Below are 18160 nucleotides of genomic sequence, written 5' to 3'. Positions count from 1 at the left end.
TCCTGATTGGTTACTAGCTGGTCTGTAGACATACCAAAACAACTATATTTTGAATTTTTGTGATTGAGGACTTAGTTATATACAGCCTCTGGATTCCCTTTGGATTCGGTCTAATTACTATTGGAGGAATCGATGGTTCAGCTTTATTGACACACCAAAACAGGCATAGAGGAGACCTAAAGAAGACATTAGCAGATACGGCCCACTCTCAGATGCGCAGAAACAAATAGAGGCACCAAGCCAGCCATCTGGATACATGGAAGTGGGCCGTGAGAACAAAGAAGCAGGGGTATAGTGGCTGGGGGGTGGGGAGAACTTGGCCCTTAGGCTATGGTGGTTAACCGAGTGTTCCGGATAATGAAGTGCTGGATAACAAAGCTTTTACTATACATTGTTGCACACTGAACTCCGAGCATTTGAGACAGAGATATTTATATAGAGCATTTTGTTTGTGTTATAAGCAGAACTGGACATCAATGTGCCACTCTTAATGTCACCATGTCCTGTAAAGACACATAGATTCTTACCAAAGATATTCATGCAAGAATCAAAATAAAATCTACACAATACCCTTTATTAGGGCCACTCAAAATGACTCACTCAAAAACACTCAAATGTCTGTAAGCCTTTGCGTTCTCCAGAACGCTTCATCGAGTTTCTTTTTTTATATATAAAAGGAAAGGAGAAGAACTGGATGTGTGGTAACGCAATAAGAGAACCAAAATAATCCTCTTTGCACTCCTACAAAGATAGGAGCCCATTGACTTCAATAGATCAGCCCATTGACTTCAATAGATTTAGATGGGTGCAATTCTTCTTAGGATGACACTGCTTGTTTCTACAAACCAGGATCCCTGCAGTGAGAGTTTCAAGGCCTCGAAGACTGTGTGGAGTTAGAGCTGTATTAATCTGGCCTATCAATCATGAGCCAAGGAAGTGCCTAAAATAATCCATCATTCAGTCAGAAATACCACTTTAGAAACCTTCGGGACATTGTCCTACAGATGACTCTAAAGGTGAACTGTATAGCACTGCTTCATGGACGAATGCTCATTTCTTCACTAGACAGTGTAAAACAGTTGGCTGTCATTGCAAGTCCTCCAATGAATCTGGATCAGCTGGTCCTCCTATGGTCCCCAAACAAACTGAAAGTCCAAAAGGCCCTTTTAAAATGGGTATCTGTCTATATCCAGAGAAAACAGATCTGGTAAATGCCTCTTATCAAGGATGTAAAATATATTCTTAGCAATATTTTGGAGGAATAAAACTGCGTAAACATTTGAATGCAAATATGTTTATTACCCTTACAAAGAGACACCATTCCATATTTACACTTAAATCAATATTATTCTGCCTCACTGTGAATAGTTCTTTGCTTGCAGCAACAAATATTTAACAAAGGCAAGGATTTGACTATAGCATTTCCTCTTCCCATCAGGAAGGAAATACGGTGGTTTATGCAGGTACCAGGGTTGGATTAAAACATATTTGCAATACAATTAAGCTTTACAAAATTGACAGTATCAGTGTATGCACCACAACTATTATATTGAAACTGCTTAAAAATTTCTCCATAAATTGTGAAGGCTGACCTCTAACCTCAATGTAATATTTTCAACTAAGAACCACACAGCTATTTCACACAGTAATTCTTAAATTCTAAACCCAAAATTTAACAAGGGAGTCACGGACAAAGGGTAGAAATAGGAGAGAGAGTATCCAACCATCATTAGCTCACATGGGCCCATTATGCACAGACCAGAATGCCCGCGCTGGCAGCAGGAGTGCTTCGGTTAAAATCACCAATAACGCTCACTGCCGCCGCCACCACGAGTGCCTCCCAGCCCAGGGCTATGGAAGGCCCGCGGTAATCGACCGCAGGATCTTCCGTAGCTTCCTGGGTAAGCCGGAGCTGCGGCGGGCCAGCACTGTGCATAATCGCCTGTGCCAGGCTTGTCGGCCCACCCAGCCCCGACCCTACGGTGTCCCTGTCGGCTCCATGGAGCTTCGGAGCTGGCAGAGGTGACCCCCTGCCCCCACCTGGGCTTGTAGAGGGGGCCTGGGCCCCCCCACTCCCTCCCCGGGCCATCCTAACCTCCCCGCCGTGCCTGCTTGCCTTCTGGCCCTGGCATTCAGCGCGCGCACGCTACGCTGGGGCAGCCCAGCATGCCCCGCCCCCATGCATACAAGGGAAATGGCGGGGCATCCTGGCCCACCGCAACGGGACAGCGGCAGAACGCAGTAGCTGCTGCCGTGCTTAAGAGGCCATGGGGAGTCCCACAGGCAGCAATCCTCTCTCCTATTTTATTTAACATCTTTATGAGCCCTCTTGCTCAGCTGGTGCAGAGGTTTGGGCTGGGTTGCCACCAATATGCAGATGACACCCAGCTCTTCCTCATGATGGATGAACACCCTGATTCCCCCCCAGAAACCTTAGCCAGATGCCTGGAAGCAGTGACAAAATGGCTCAAGCAGAGTTGTCTGAAGCTCAACCCTTCAAAGACAGAGGTCCTGTGGCTGGGTAGGAAGGGTCCAAGCGTGGAAGCATGCTTACCCAACCTGGATGGAGTGTGCCTAGCCATAGCCTACTCCGGCAGAAACCTGGGTGTGATCCTAGAAGCCTTCCTCTCCATGGAGGCACAGGTGATGAGAGTAGCACAGAAGGCCTTCTACCATCTATGCCAAGCCAAGCTACTAGCACCCTACTTAGCACCAGAACATCTAGCCACAATGATCCATGCGATGGTCACCTCTAGACTTGGACTTCTGAAACTCACTCTACGCAGGCCTACCCTTATCCTTGACTCGGAAACTGCAATTGGTTCAGAATGACATGGCCAGGATACTCACCAATACATTGTGGAGATCCCACATCTGGTCTATACTTCAATAGTTCAGCTGGCTCCAAATTGAATTCCAGATCAGGCTTAAGGTTTTGGTTCTTACCTTCAAGGCCATATGTAGTCTGGGCCCAGTGTACCTGAGAGACCGTCTCTCGGCCTATACCCCCAAAAGAGCATTATGCTCCGCCACTGCCAGCTGGCTGGTGATTCCTGGCCCCAAACAAGCACATCGGTCCTCAACGAGGGCCAGAGCTTTTTCTATCCTGGTGGAACAAATTCCCTTAAGAGATCAGGGCCCTTCCTGAACTTCCACACTTTCACAGGGCCTGCAAAAGGGAGCTCCTCCACCAGGCATTTGCCTGAGATCGACCAAGCCCAACAACATCCATAGATCCCCCCTCAGACATCCATGCCCTGAACCAGTCTGACCTCTCTGGGGGCCTATCATTCCTGTTATACTGTTGTTAAGATTCAGAACCAGTGTTGGCTTATTACTGTTGTTATTTTTGACTATGTTATATGTTAGGTCATTCCATGTATCCCCCCACAATGTTATATGTAAACCACCCTGAGCCGTATGGAAGGTATAAAAATCTAATAAATAAATAAAAATAAAATGACTAAAAAATAAAAAGTAGACTCGCCTGTACTTCTGAATCTGCATCAACATGTTGCAGCTGAAACCAGGTGTCTCTGTTATGGTACTTCTGCAGATCCTCCTTCCATATCGCCACTTTTCCTGTAAATGCATCAGGTTCAAATTATCAAATGGAAAAAAATACGAGGAGAGACATTTATATGTATTTCATTTAAAACACTTGTTTCTTGCTGAAGCTCAAGGTGGATTACAAAATTGAAAAAAACTATTTGAGCAGATATCAGGGACCTCCAATGAATGATCCAGCAGGACTCACAAGCCCCCCACTCAAAAAAAGTCCAAGACATGACAATGCCATAATAGAGAAGGAGATCTATGTATGTGTGGTTCAAGGCCAGCGGTCTTCCACAGGCAGGAGAGCAGAGTTTACAGAGTTTACAGACTAGCTGTTCTGACTAGCTGCTTTATGCAATATAGTATTCTATTACATTGCAGATTCCTATGCCCTTCATAAGTCAACTTTTCATAAGTCAACTTTTAAGATTCTTTAAACATGCTCACTTCTAGCATTTATAGTCTGTCATGACTTCCATGGAATGTTACTGAGCTTTTATAGAGAATTGCATTAATAATAAAAAATAAATGATTTCACAAATCTGTTTTAGTTCCAGTTTAGTATTCTACAGTGAAATCTACTTAACTGGGACCAATTGGGACCTAGTCCTATGGGGAAAGGCTGAGGGACTTAGGAAAATTTAGCCTGGAGAAGAGGACATTGAGCTTAGCACAGGATCAGCCTAAAGCATTGAGAATAAGTACCTGTCAAGGTGCTCTGAAGGACCAACAGTGAGGGGTAGCTCCTCACCATTGCAATGAAATTAATTCAAAATAAATTCCGTCTAAACATCCGGAAGAAGTTCCTGACAGTTAGAGCGGTTTCTCAGAGGAACAGGCTTCCTCGGGAGGTGGTGGGTTCTCCGTCTTTGGAAATTTTTATACAGAGGCTGGATAGCCATCTGATAGAGAGGCTGATTCTGTGAAGGCTCAAGGGGGTAGCAATTTACAGTGGATGAGTGATTGGGATGTGAGTGTCCTGCATAGTGCAGGGGGTTGGACTAGATGACCCATGAGGTCCCTTACAAATAATGAGCTCTTGTCTCTACAGAGTTTTCCTAGTTAAGAGAAGCAATATTATCAGGGGTAAAGCTCATGACTTTATATCTATTCAAAAAGGCCATGTCAGGTGTACAAAGCAGAAGAGAAGAAGACCCTGCAAGGGACAATAGGAAGACTGATAGGATAGTGAGTTCAGCACTTTCTATGTCATTCCTTGTCTGTCTCCAAATCGCTACTCTTAGGGCAATTTTCTACTTCTCCTCGGAAGTGCTTCATTCAGTCTTACCCTCTCTCTCAGCTACAGATGTAGTTAAGAACCTATCTCTGTCTCTTCTCTTTCCTATCAAGTATATTAATTCCTAAATAAATCGTTATCTATTTTTTAATCAGCTTGCAAACTGTTGGTGTGTTCTTTTACTCTGCCAGCAGTATCTATGTTGGCAGGTACTGCATTCATGTGATAAGAAAGCTGCCCGCAGTAGCTTATCTGTGATATCCTTTTCACCTTACAACCAAATTGCATAACGGGCCTCTTTGAGAAGAAAGTTGTATACTGTGTTCCCCTTCATCTGAACTTTTCCCTCTTTTCCTGGTATGTATCAGTGGAACACAAACCAAGGAGAGTGCTTTTCAAAAGTAGCCTTATTGTTATATCTCAAGTATCATACTGTTATACCAAAAAAGACACAGAGAGCCAGCATGGTGTAGTGATTAAGAACGGCGGCTTCTAATCTGGTGACCCGGGTTTGATTCCCCGCTCCTACACGTGCAGTCAACTGTGATCTTGGGCTCATCACTGATAGTGCTGTTCTGACCGAGCAGTCCCGTCAGAGCTTTCTCAGCCAGACCTACTTCACAGGGATCCATTATGCATGGCGGCAGCTATGCCACACTGCCGCCGTGCCATTGCAGTGGGGCCAAAAGCCCCTCCGTCCCCCTTGTACGCACGGGGGTGGAGCTCCACCAGCTGTGCTGGCGCAATGGCCCCGCACACACAACGTGGGGCCGGAAGCACCGGGAGCACTGGTAAGTAGCGCCAGCAGCTGGGGGGATTGGGGGCAGGGGGCCCCCACTGCAGGATGGTGGGGAGCAGCATGCTGCTCTCCCACCATGGTGGGGGCGGGGGGTTGTCCCTCTTGGCTCTGCAGAGCCAGCAGGAGTGAGAGGGGTCCCTGCAGGGATGCTGTAGGTCGGCGGAGGAACCGGGCCAAAAGCCAATCTCCTCCAATTATGCACGAGGCTCTGTCAGGCTGGCCTTTGCCTGTGCCCTCAGAAGTCCCAGGACTCCGGAAGAATCCGTGTTTTGTTAATGTGGGTCTTCCAAGGGCCTGGGCCAGGACATGTCTGCACTGGCAGTGGCGGCGTGCATAATCAGGGATTATCCCTGATGCCCTGCCACCGCCAGCGCAGGCGTTCTGGTTTGTGCATAATGGATCAGGGTGTTTGTTGTGTGGAGATGAAGAGAAGGGAATTGTAAGCTGCTTTGAGACTCCTTTGGGTACTGAAAAGCGGGGTATGAAAGCCAACTCTTCTTCATTTTTTTAACAAGCAAGTAAACACAATCCCAGTCCCAGAAAGCCACATACAAAAATCAATCAAGTAGCATTTTGATGCAGATTTCTTGGTTTGGTACAGGACCAATTAAGCTGTCATGAAGCGTGTTCCAGAGCTTTCAGAAGTATTTTGCTCAAGAAGTATTTTCCTCATTGCTTTCTGGATTTCTATGAACTCTCCCAAAGGTGACAATCAGTTCTGCTCTACTTAGATGCCTCCACATTTTCACAGTGCCTGATCAGAGTGAGTAGGTAACTGCTGTCACATATGCTAATGGCCACATAACAGGTCATATCCATGCCCATGCAACTGGGGCATTGGCTGCACTTGTCTGGGCCAGTGGTGCAAGAGATGACACCTGGCACAGATGACACCAGGACCTTCATTGTCAACCAGACCTGGACAATCAAGAGTTGAGTGCTAAGAAAAGCCATTAGTTGCTGACAGCAATGCTAACACCTGGCTTGCTCCCAGTGTTATAACCAAGTACACCCTTGCTTCCCCCAGTAGACATTGTACTGACCTCCCCCCACAAGGGTTGCCTCCCCCTGGATTCTCCCCTCAAAATACAACATAGCTAAGCTGAACTAACCGAGTTGTGGCTCTCAGGCAATAATTTCTTCCCATCTTAGAAAGTCAAGCCAAGAATAGTTACAAATCTCTCACATGAAGGACATCCAGTATAAGCATTCTTTTATTCTTTTAGAAGACTGCTTAATGATCAAATGATGCAGCAAACTTCCTGTTTTTAACTGAGGGTCACAGATGCTGAACTGCATATTACCGGCCTTCTGAGGATTCTTTAGTTTGGCTATTCTTTCAGTTTGGCCTGGAGTTCTCAGAAAGCTAAATTATATACAGATTTTCTCTTGAAAGTCATCATAGGCATTCAAACTAAAGACAGAAATAAATATTCTGTATAGTATTATCTGTAAACCGCTCCGCGGGAGCGGTAAGAATAAAAGAGTAAGGGGTAGGTGGGAGGAGAAAGGGGCGGGGCGAGTCCGGGATAAAAATTTGAAGGGGCCAATTGGGAGGTGCGAAGCACCTACCGATTGGCCCCTCTACTGCGTCACAGATTCGGTGGGCCTGCTCCGAGCCCTGCACCGAAGCCAGGGACTGGAGGGGGGGCCGGCGCGGGGGAGCAGGCCGCTGCTTCATGGGGGGAGGGAAAGTCCCAGGGATAGCTTCCCCACACTCCCAGAGCACACCCGCCCCCTCCCTAGCCCGCTAGGTGTGCTCGGTGCCAAGGGGGGACCCTTTTCACGGCCATTCATTTCCCCTGCTTCAGAGGCTCCAGCCTGAGGTGTGCAGTGACAGAGAGCACGTGGCCCCATGCCTGATGAGGATGGCCTGTCAGACCCAGGAGATGGGGGGGGGGGATACTCTCCTGGAAAGCCGCGCCCAGCCCCGGCTGTCCAACTTCCCAGACAGGCAGGGCTGCCAGAATCCCCCCCCTCGAGGCAGAGATCCGTGCCCAGAGATTCACAGCATGATACACTCACCCTGCTTCACAGGCACAAGGCTGAGCTGCACACAGAAAGCGAGAGAGCAGGAGATATTTACACCAACTGCAGAACTCGCTGGGCTTTAAGACCCAGGGGACACTTACTGGTGGGGGCAGGAGAAACAGAGGGCTGCCTGGAGACAGGGATTTTCACCCAGCTACAGAGGCACAGCTTACGTCTACAGAGAGAGAAAGACACAAACCTCACACAGGACAAGACAGGTACACAGACAGACCACCAGACATGGGAGGAGAAATTTGCTTACACTTTGCTCACAGACAAGCAGCCTACGGAGAGGGCAAGTCATGCAGAGAAGGGAGGCTTGGAGATAGCGAGCCACGCCTTCTCCTGCCACTAGGGACTGCCTGCAGGGACTACCCTCCCTCCCACAAATGCCAACCCTCACCCCTGCTCAGAGAAAACATGCCACCTCCTCTCCAACTCTCCCTGCCCCTGCTTGGGTCACTGGGGGTGGGGGGGGCATTGCTCTCTCTCTCTCTCTCTCTCTCTCTCTCTCTCTCCATTTCTCTCTTTCCATGTCATTTTCTCCCTGCCTTTCTCCCCTCTCTTTCTCCCCATATTTCACTCTCTCTCCTGTCTTTCTCCTTTTTCCTCCCATTCTTGCTTCCTTTTCATCTATCTACTTTCCTTTCTCTCACTCATTTCTCTGACCTCCCCCAATGCTAGTGCCCGTTGTATTTCAGACTACAACGGGCTATTAATCTAGTACACTCATATTTGTAGAAGTTTTGATCCCTCAGCTTTCACACAAACAGAAAGACTCACATACTTCATTTTAAAATTATGGTTATTTTTTACCAACCCTCACAAACTAGTGGTAATATTAATCTCTATGAGTGTTGGATGATGGGACAGGCCACCTACCAGTTTCACTTTAGGAGTGAAAGTATGAAAACTCTCTTTTACGGAGCCAGACCACCACACTGGCTCATCCCTTCTAACTGGTGGTGGCCATCCAAGACATTACACAGAGGGGGCTTCTGCTAGGAAACTCATCCAACACTGACTTCATGGAAAACATATACTCCACGATGCATAATTAACAAAACGGAATATTAGAACTCATCCTGATGTCATTATTCAAGTCACAAGGCAAAATGGGTGGAGAAAGGGGGGAAGGGTAGGCTATCTCATTCAATTATTCTTCAAGGACTATTTATTTTTATTTATTTGCCTTATTATTTTTATTATTTAAATTTATTTCTCGCCACTCCCAAGACAAACTTGTGGTGGGTTACAAAACCCCATGCTAAAACCCCAATAAAACCCCATTAAAACAATACAAGGACATAAGAAATTATAGCAAAACAAACAAACAAGCAAACATGGCGGTATTACTCAATCTCCCATCCCTCCAGTAAAACATCTAATAAAGGGAGAAGAGGGGGGCCGTAGATAACACATGGTCTAACTACTGCCTAGCACCGGGGGAGCCCAAATCAGATCTTTCTTGCTGCCCTGGCCTCAGCCAGGTTCATGCTGCTTCTCCACACCTGCTTGTGGGCAGCTCACAGCTAAAACTGTAAAAACTATAAAATAGCAACAAATAAAAACAAAACACAATAAAAACAGGATCAATAAAAGATGCCCATGAAAGCAGCTATTAAAAGCAAGCCATCAAAGTGCCTGGTGGTGGCAAGTGCCATCAAGTCATACCCAACTCATGCCAACCTGGTAGGGTTTTCAAAGCAAGAGACTTTTAAAGGTGGTTTGCCATTGCCTGCCTCTCTCACCCTAAAACTAGGTTCATTATATCATAAAATTAACACATAATGCCACACAACACAACAGACCTGGGTTTTTTCCTCTTATGCCCATTGCCAGTGTTTAAAAAGGGCAAATTCTGATGCTTGAGTCATGTTATCTATTTGCAAGTATGTTTCTTGTTTGGGGTTTGTCATGTCTGTCAAAATATTTTGCACACAGGAAACATTATCACATTGTGTTTGGGCTTATTTTGTTAACTTCAGGCTCCATATTACTCATTTGCGGCATAATTTGCATAGATATCAAGGAAAAATATACGAAATCAGAAGGGAAACAGATGGCATAGTGGACAGCCTAACGCGGAACCATTTTGTATTCTACAGCTTTCCATATATATTTTTTCTTTGTTGGTTTTGCAAATAAGTACATCTTTCCATTTAAGGAAGCTGCTCATAAAACAAAAGAAAGGCTTTTGTAAATAGATGATGTACACATTTAAAATAATTTTCGAAACTTCCCCCTGTTGCAATGCTGTCACACAGGGTCATTTGACATGATTCTGGGTATCTTGCATTGTGAAGTCAATCAATTTTATTTCATTAAATACATGTACAGAGACACAAAGTGGTCATCCTTGACAGTCTTTCTCAAGCTTTTTAACCATTGAGAAACCCCCCAAATAGTCTTCAGGCTTCAAGAAACCCCGGAAGGGGTGTCAGCAGGCCACACACACCCCAAAGTCACATGTCACCAGAAGTGACACTCCCACCTGAAGTGGGAGTCTTGTCTCAAATGCCAGAAACAGCCCAGCAGAACCCATTCCCCTGGGCCCGGAACAGGGCTGGGGCAGGCATCCACCGCTCCATTGCCCCCTGCCAGCCCCACAACACAGTTAAGTTTAAATGAGTCATTCTCTGTACTTCTCTGTACTCCAGTCCCTGCCACATGCAATGAGATGCAGCGAGCAATTATTGTTATGGCTGAGGCCCCTCCCCTTTCCACCCCCTCCGAGCCCATCATTGGCCATCTAGGGAGGGGGGCTGACATAACCATATATGGTTATACCACCCAATAATTTTTTATATATATATGAACTCCCACCCAATTGGCAAAACCTTTCCAGGGCGATCGAGAACCCCCAGAGTTTCACGAAACCCCTGTTGAGAAAGTCTGGTCTAAGACAATCTCCTCTTAGAACATCACACACTGTCAGAACTTTTGGATATTAAAAAAGTAAGATTACAAAGCTTATTTTGAGCCACTAGACTACCCCAATTTATTTCTGTTATGCATCAATAAAACACTAGTACAACTTCTTATACGTTATTCTCAGTAATCTTGGCAGACAACCTAAAAGTGAACAACTTCCTTATGGGAGCTAGATCAATCTGGCTTGGTTATGACCACCTGCTGTAATCACAACTGTGCTGAGATTTGAACTGGGGACTTTCCAGCAACCAGCTCTGCATGAAACCATCATTCTGCGCCAGCTCGTGTTTTCTGGCTCATGGTAATAATTCGATGGAATACATTTTTCTTCTCCTTGTCCCTTACATCAGTGGTCCCCAACCCGCGGGCCGTGGCTCCCTCTTCCTGCCCCCCGAAGCGAGAAGCTCGCCAGGCCGCGAGCAAATCGGCCGCCAAAGCGGCCGATTAGCTTGCGGCCCGGCAAGCTTCTTATTTCGGGAGGGGAGGGAAGAGAAGCTTGCCTGGCCGCAAGCTAATCAGCTGCTTTGGCGGCCGATTTGCTGGCGGTCCGGAGGGGTGGAGGGAGGGAGCAGCGGCCACCGGCATGTTGGCGGCGCAAACACGCATGCGCAGACTGCCATGCATGTGCGTTTGTGCCCAGCAGGGGCGCAAGCGCGCATGTGCAACAGTCCGTGCATGCGCGTTTGCGCTGGGGCTGCCGTGCATGCGCGGGGTCCCGGGACGCCCTCTCCCCCCACTTAGAAACAGTGGTCAGCCGGAAGGTTGCGGACTGCTGCCTTACATGTCTCTTTCCTTTTTGTATTCATTTTGCGACTCTGTAGCAATGTGTAACTCTTGACATACAGACACCCAATGAGTACTTTGCGCAGTCCTCAATAGAGGACTGAAAAATTGCACAAACCCCATGTATATCTTTGCTATTTAAAAACACAAAGTTAGTCAAGCTGGTTTCAATGTTTATTAAAGCTACAAAAATAGTAAGGCACTCTAGAATCTAGCCTGTTTAGAACATTTAAGTGGCTGAAAACACAACATTTTTAAGCTATTTTATTTTTATTATTGCATTTAGCTGTTTTATGCCTTTCCCTGTGTTCTAATTGTTCATTTATTAATTTTGCTTATGCTTGTCTTATGACCATAATAAAGATCGGAACATAAAAAACCATGAGTTTACATTTAAAGCATCCAGCGATAACCAGGTTTGAGTAATCTCTTTAGCCTTCTTAACAGATAAGGCCATGATGTTAATGGCACATTCAGGTAAGATCTTTTAAAAGAATGTGGTTTTTTTTTTAAGTGTCCCCCTCAACATCACAATGAAACATTATATCTATCCACATTTTAAAAGCATTTCTTTTTCCTTAATTACTTTAATTACAGAGAATTATCTTTGAATTCACAAAAATGCTTCCTTAAAATTCAAGCAGAAAAAAACATTGCATATTAAAAGAAAACAGGGAGGAATTATTTCCTAGTGAAATTCAACATTTCCTGGGACAAGGTGTCAGAATGCTCATAACTATATTGTTGTCCTAATAAGGAAAACATCAACAACTCTAGGGCAGTATTTTAATTGTACTTGTATAAAACACATACCAATGATTGAATCCCTGCGGAAAACATCTCTATCAAAAATGTAAAACGACAGGTGACGGAAACTCCGTGGAATTTCACAGTAAAAGTCTTCTCCATAAAACGGGCTGTGTAAAAACAAAAAGAAACACATTAGAAGCGGGTGTCAACTAGAGACTATTGAGCTGAACCTGACCCATATAAAGCTGTCTCCTTGGCAATCGTAAACCTTTCTCCTGAATACTTCTCCTTTACTGTAGTAGTTGCCTCACTGCCTGCTAATGGCATCTGAAAATTAGTTTAAAAATCCCATCCAGGTTATCTGGCTCCACTGTTCGTAGAGAGATAACAGAAATATAGGAAAGCAGTGTAATTTTTGAAATCGTGGCTATTGTTAGCACCAATGAAAATTACTAGTCCATTTTGGAACATACTATGCAATCCTAAACAGAGTTGCATCTTTCTAAAACCATTGAAGGCCCTTAGGATGATACTGAAAACATTATAGATTAAATTTCTTTTTCTTAAAAAAAAAAAGCAACATTAAAGACTAGGACTTTCCCAGAAGAAAGCAGGTATTTCCGCCCATCTCTGATATATGAGCTACGCATCGCAACATATTTTGGAAGGATCTCTTCACAGAAAGCAAAATCAATGTGTCTATCAACATACAAACCTCACAACAGAATTCCATCAGACGGATGTGAAGCACTAGCCTCAGAAGCTTAAACTGCTTCCCTTGAATTCTACTAATTGAAAAAGGAGGGTGATTAAAAACTTCTGGGGAAAAAATCCCTTCCGTTTCTTTTACTATCCAATTAGAATGTTAAAGAATTACACAAAGGAAGGACACAAATAGGTCTTTGTGTTCTGCTGCTAACGTATAGTGACACTAATTCACTCAAGACCTCTAATGTTAACCAACGCAGCCAGATAACTTAATCAGGAATCAATAACTGACACAGGGAGCTCTTAACATTTGTAGTAGTAGTAGTAGTAGTAGTAGTAGTAGTAGTAGTAGTAGTAGTAGTCGCCGCCACTCCTGAAGCTGGCTCTTGGCGGCTTACATAAGTCCACAAAACAATTAAAACCCCAGTTAAAAGGACACAAAAATTCCAAACACAATCATAACATGATATCTAAACAAACTAATTCATATTAATACGCAAAAGCATGTCTTTTTCTACCTATTTTATTCTTCACTTGTTTTGTTCTGTAAGATGAAATACCTATTGTAAAAGGAAATATGAAAGAAACTGTAAATGTGCTTACATACTGGAGATATTACCTAGTGCTTCATGCACCCATAGTATGCTTTGCTTTCATTCTGTATAACTACAATAAAATAATCAAATCAGTACTAATAGTAGTATTCCCAGCCTAGCTGTTTAAATCCCTAAAAATATTCTGTTGCTTAATAGAAAACTTGAACATTAATAAAGCATAAAAGCCATCCATATAGATGCAGGTGGGTAAGCCGTGTTGGACTGAAACAGCAGAATAAATTTGGGGTCCAGTGACTCCCTTAAAACAAAAGCATATACCCAGAACTAAACACTGAGAGCCAGTTTGGTGTAGTGGCTAGGAGTGCGGATTTCTAATCTGGCGAGCCGGGTTCGATTCTACACACCCCCACATGCAACCAGCGGGGTGACCTTGGGCTCAACACAGCACTGGGAAAGCTGTTCTGACCGGGCAGTGATATCAGAGCTCTCTCAGCCTCATCCACATCACAAAGAACTGGGAGAAGAGCTCCCATGAAGGGTTCGACAGCCTCTCCTACCACACCCCAAGCAATGACACCCCAAGCAGTTTTTCTTAAATCAGCAATAACACATTCCATAATACAAGTTCTATTTGTGAAACTGTTGACGTGTTCGATTTCCTCTCAATGCACTAGCAGGCTAGCCCAATCTCAGAACGTAAGCCCTTGTTAGGACTCTGCTGGGACACCACCAAGGAATTCTAAGGTTGCTATGCAAAGGCAGGCAATGGCAAACTACCTCTATTTAGCTCTTGTCTCGAAAATCCTGTGAGTCACCAGAACTTTGTTGCAATTTAGCATCACTTTCCACCGCTACCATTGGTGGGGAGGCCTTTGGTTTAACTTGACCTCCTGGCATCCCACTTTTCTGTGATCCAGTAACTCCAGGGGGATAATTAGAATGAAATTACTACATATGAACAATAAAATCAGAATTTTATTGTGCTACTTCAGACCAACATGGCTATTCATTTGAATCTACATATGAACAAGTCACCCTTATTAATATTGTTATTGTTATTATTATTATCCTTTAATTTATATCCCGGCGGGTCACATAAAAACAATCCCCTAAAAACAGTAATAAGAACAATCAAACATAGTATAAAACACTCTATGGTTTAATTTCCAAAAGAATCTGTAGTCAGACTGGGAATTGGGAGGCCCAGCTTTAAATGCCTGCTCTGCCTCAGAAATTTGCTGGATGAATTTGAGCCAAAAACTCTCAGCCTTATCTACCTCACAAGAACATAAGAATCTATCCTCACAGGAAAATTGTGAGGCTAAAATGTAACTTTTAATTGGGGTTTTATGGGGATTTTATTGTGTTTTAACTATTTATGTTGTAAACCGCCCTGAGACCTATTGGGAGAAGGGTGGTCTAAAAATTAAACAATAACAATAACAATAACAATAACAGAGGCAGGGAGAACAAGACTGTAAGCCATAGTCCCCGTATACTAGTTCAAGTGGGCTAGCAAGATATGAAATAGACCAGGGGTAGTCAAACTGTGGCCCTCCAGATGTCCATGGACTACAATTCCCATGAGCCCCTGCCAGCACTTGCTGGCAGGAGCTCATGGGAATTGTAGTCCATGGACATCTGGAGGGCCGCAGTTTGACTACCCCTGAAATAGACTGCACTGAGCTATCAGAATGAAAGTGTATAACATGCTTATCTAACTGAAGTCTGAACACCTGTTTTCAAGAATGGAAATAAAGAGGACTGGTGCAATCTGGATCACAACCTGACATCAAAAGCAAAGCTCAAGTGCTGGGATATACCCATTATATTTGAGAGGAGAGGGAGAATGCCAACAACGAACAACAACAAATAGCATGCATTACTACGGAAGCTTTTAAAGCATACTTACATGCACACTGACTTAGGAAACATTACTAAAACAGCCTCTGCGGCAGCTGCTATATACTGTGGACACTACATACATTTGGGGAGCAATCCAAAGGAAGTCGCCTCAGAAGTAAATTCCAATCTAGTCAAGGGAACTGTTTTTAGGATTGCAGCACTACTGACAGATTTGCAAACCAGAAACTGAGCAAGGGATACAGATGTGAGCAAAAGACTACCCCCCTGGGCCTCAGTATAATTGTTAAGCGTTGACTGGTCCCCGGTGATAAAAAGGTTGGGAACCATTGCTCTAGGGCAGGGGTGGCCAAACTGTGGCTCTCCAGATGTCCCTGGACTACAATTCCCATGAGCCCCTACCAGCACACAGGAATTGTAGTCCATGGTCATCTGGAGAGCCACAGTTTGGTCTCCCCAGCTCTAGGGTTTCCAAGGCAAGAGATCATAGAATCATAGAGTTGGAAGGGACCTCATGGGTCATCTAGTTCAACCCCCTGCACTATGCAGGACACTCACATCCCAATCGCTCATCTACTGTAACCTGCCACCCCTTTGCCTTCACAGAATCAGCCTCTTCTTCAGATGGCTGTTTAAAAATTTCCAAAGATGGAGAACCCACCACCCGAGGAACCTGTTCCACTGAGAAACCGCTCTAACTGTCAGGAACGTCTTCAGGATGTTTAGATGGAATTTCTTTTGAATTAATTTCATCCCATTCATTCTGATCTTCCCTCTGGGGCAAGAGAGAACAATTCTGCTCCAACCTCCATATGGCACCTTTTTAAATACTTGAAGATGGTTGTCAGATACCCTCTCAGTCGTCTCCTCTCTAGGCTAAACAGACCAAGCTCCCCCAACCTTTCCTCATATGTCTTGGTCTCCAAACCCCTCACCATCTTTGTTGCCCTCCTCTGAACACGTTCCAGTTTGTCAGTATCCCCCCTCAACCGGGGTGCCCAAAACAGAACACAGTACTCTAAGTGAGGCCAAACCAGAGCAGAGTAAAGCGGTACCATCACCTCCCGTGATCTGGACACGATACTCCGTTTGATACAGCCCAAAATCCCATTTGACTTCTTAGCCACTGAGTCACACTGCTGACTCATGTTCAATGTGTGGTCTACTAAGACTCCTGGATCCTTTTCGCACATGCTACTGCCAAGACAAGCCTCCCCCATCATATGTTGGTGTATTTGGTTTTTCCTACCTAAAAACTGAGGTGCTTCTGCATAGCAACCCTGCACTTCCTTGGTGGTCTCCTACCCAAGTACTAACCAGGGCCAGTGCTGCTTACATTCCAAAACCAGATGAGATCTGGGTAAGGATGTGACATCTAGCTAGCTGAAGGGACAGTGCACAGATGTGTGTCACGGCGTATCGACGAAAGAGCAGAAGATTAGATTCTGGAACAGGTAGAGAGAGACTGATAGACTTCCATGAGTTGGTCAAAGATTCTCTGAGGATCTGGTGTGGCAAAACGGCTGCCCTATATGTGTTTCCCTCTGTGTTACTGCGTAAATAAAGCAAACTTTGTTGTATTGATGGAGTAGGGGGTAAAATAAAATTTTCTTCATTATCCTTAACACGCCTGCGGCGCCGCGGGTGCCCCGGACTAAATAATTCATTAAGCCCTCAGTCGGAGGGTTTTGTCCGTGATGAGGAAGGGGCCTAATTGGCCCCTTCCTCCTGACAGACCATCGGCCGGGCCAATTCCTAGGCTGCTGAAGGAAGCAACTGCGAGCCGCGCAGAGCGCGGCTCGCAGTTGCTTCCTTGAGGGCGGCCTGATGTGTCAGGAGGCGCAACGCGCCTCTCGCCGCTTCAGGCCGCCCGCAAAGGGAACCCCCAGCAGCCGCGCAGAGAGCGGCTGCCGGGGGCTCCCTGCCCGGTGGGCTGAAGCGGCGAGAGGCGCAAAGCGCCTCTCACAGCGTCAGCCCCCTGACACACGGAGCCCCGGCAGCCGCGCTCCGCACGGCTGCGGAGGCTCCGTGTTCTAGCGCCCACTGCATTTAGCTGCAGCGGGCTTGATTACTAGTTGTTGTATAAAGAGAATCTTGGTGTACCAGGCTGTTTCGTAATAGAAGGCCCAGAAACTTGTTCTTGACTGTATTTTAAAATGTTCTATTCTCAAGGCAGGATGCAGTTGTTTATATTAACAAGAGAACTTTTGTAACCTTTTCCCGGTGACTTAGCATTATGGCAATGGGCGGTCCTGTGAGATGTGCAAGGGGTTGAGACCCCAGGTTATTAGTTTGACCCAAAAAGCATAATCTTTCCCTGCCTTCAATGGAATATTATAAAGTCTCATACAATCCTTTGTTATGTACACAGGTTTCGGGACCAACCCCCCCTGTGTCATTTTGTTAATCAGCAGTTGAATAAAATCATAAAAGGTTTTCCAGTCTAGTGGTCATTCTATTTGGGTACTGCTCACTAGGCAAACAATCCTAAAAGGCCCAGACCAGGCCTTGGGCCATCAGTATCTCTCCCATGCTCTCTTCTCCCAAGGGGACCAACACAGGTAAGAACTGTTCCTGGAACTTCCTGTTGCATGGAGAAGTGGGGGAAATGGAGTGAGCCAATAATATTTCATGTAAAAGGCCAGGCCACTATTGTAGAGAATTATTTTCTCCATTCAAACTGTCAAAATATATCACAAATTACTAATGCATAGACAAACATACTAATGGACTCTTTTTGAGGGCAAATACATTTTGCTGGTTTATTTATTTATTTATTTTATAATTATATTTATATATACCGCCACTCTCAATGTTTCGCGGTTTACAAGCAATAAAACATTAAAAACCTGTAAAACACCTTAAAATAACACAACAAGATGGCAATCATTAATTATTTACATCCTCATCTCCCCCCTCTCCATTCAGCACTGGGTCAATATA

At 45.0% G+C, this 18160-nt stretch overlaps 1 protein-coding gene across 3 annotated transcripts in view; it reads right to left on the bottom strand.

Annotated features, from left to right (window-relative positions):
- RASA3 (RAS p21 protein activator 3) overlaps positions 1-18160 on the bottom strand; it is a 176699-nt gene that overhangs the window by 88419 nt on the left and 70120 nt on the right. For all 3 annotated transcript variants that reach the window (XM_077343669.1, XM_077343666.1, XM_077343667.1), the window contains exons 3-4: positions 12153-12256; positions 3488-3582 (exon numbers count right to left, since the gene is read on the bottom strand). In XM_077343669.1, coding sequence (XP_077199784.1) covers positions 3488-3582; positions 12153-12256 — 199 coding nt within the window. The remainder of the gene's footprint in view (positions 1-3487; positions 3583-12152; positions 12257-18160) is intronic.

The sequence above is a fragment of the Paroedura picta genome, chromosome 6 (assembly GCF_049243985.1).
Source record: "Paroedura picta isolate Pp20150507F chromosome 6, Ppicta_v3.0, whole genome shotgun sequence".
In the NCBI taxonomy this organism is placed as follows: Eukaryota; Metazoa; Chordata; class Lepidosauria; order Squamata; family Gekkonidae; genus Paroedura; species Paroedura picta.
The sequence above is the reverse complement of the archived record's forward strand: the minus strand, read 5'-3'. Positions and strand labels throughout refer to the sequence as shown.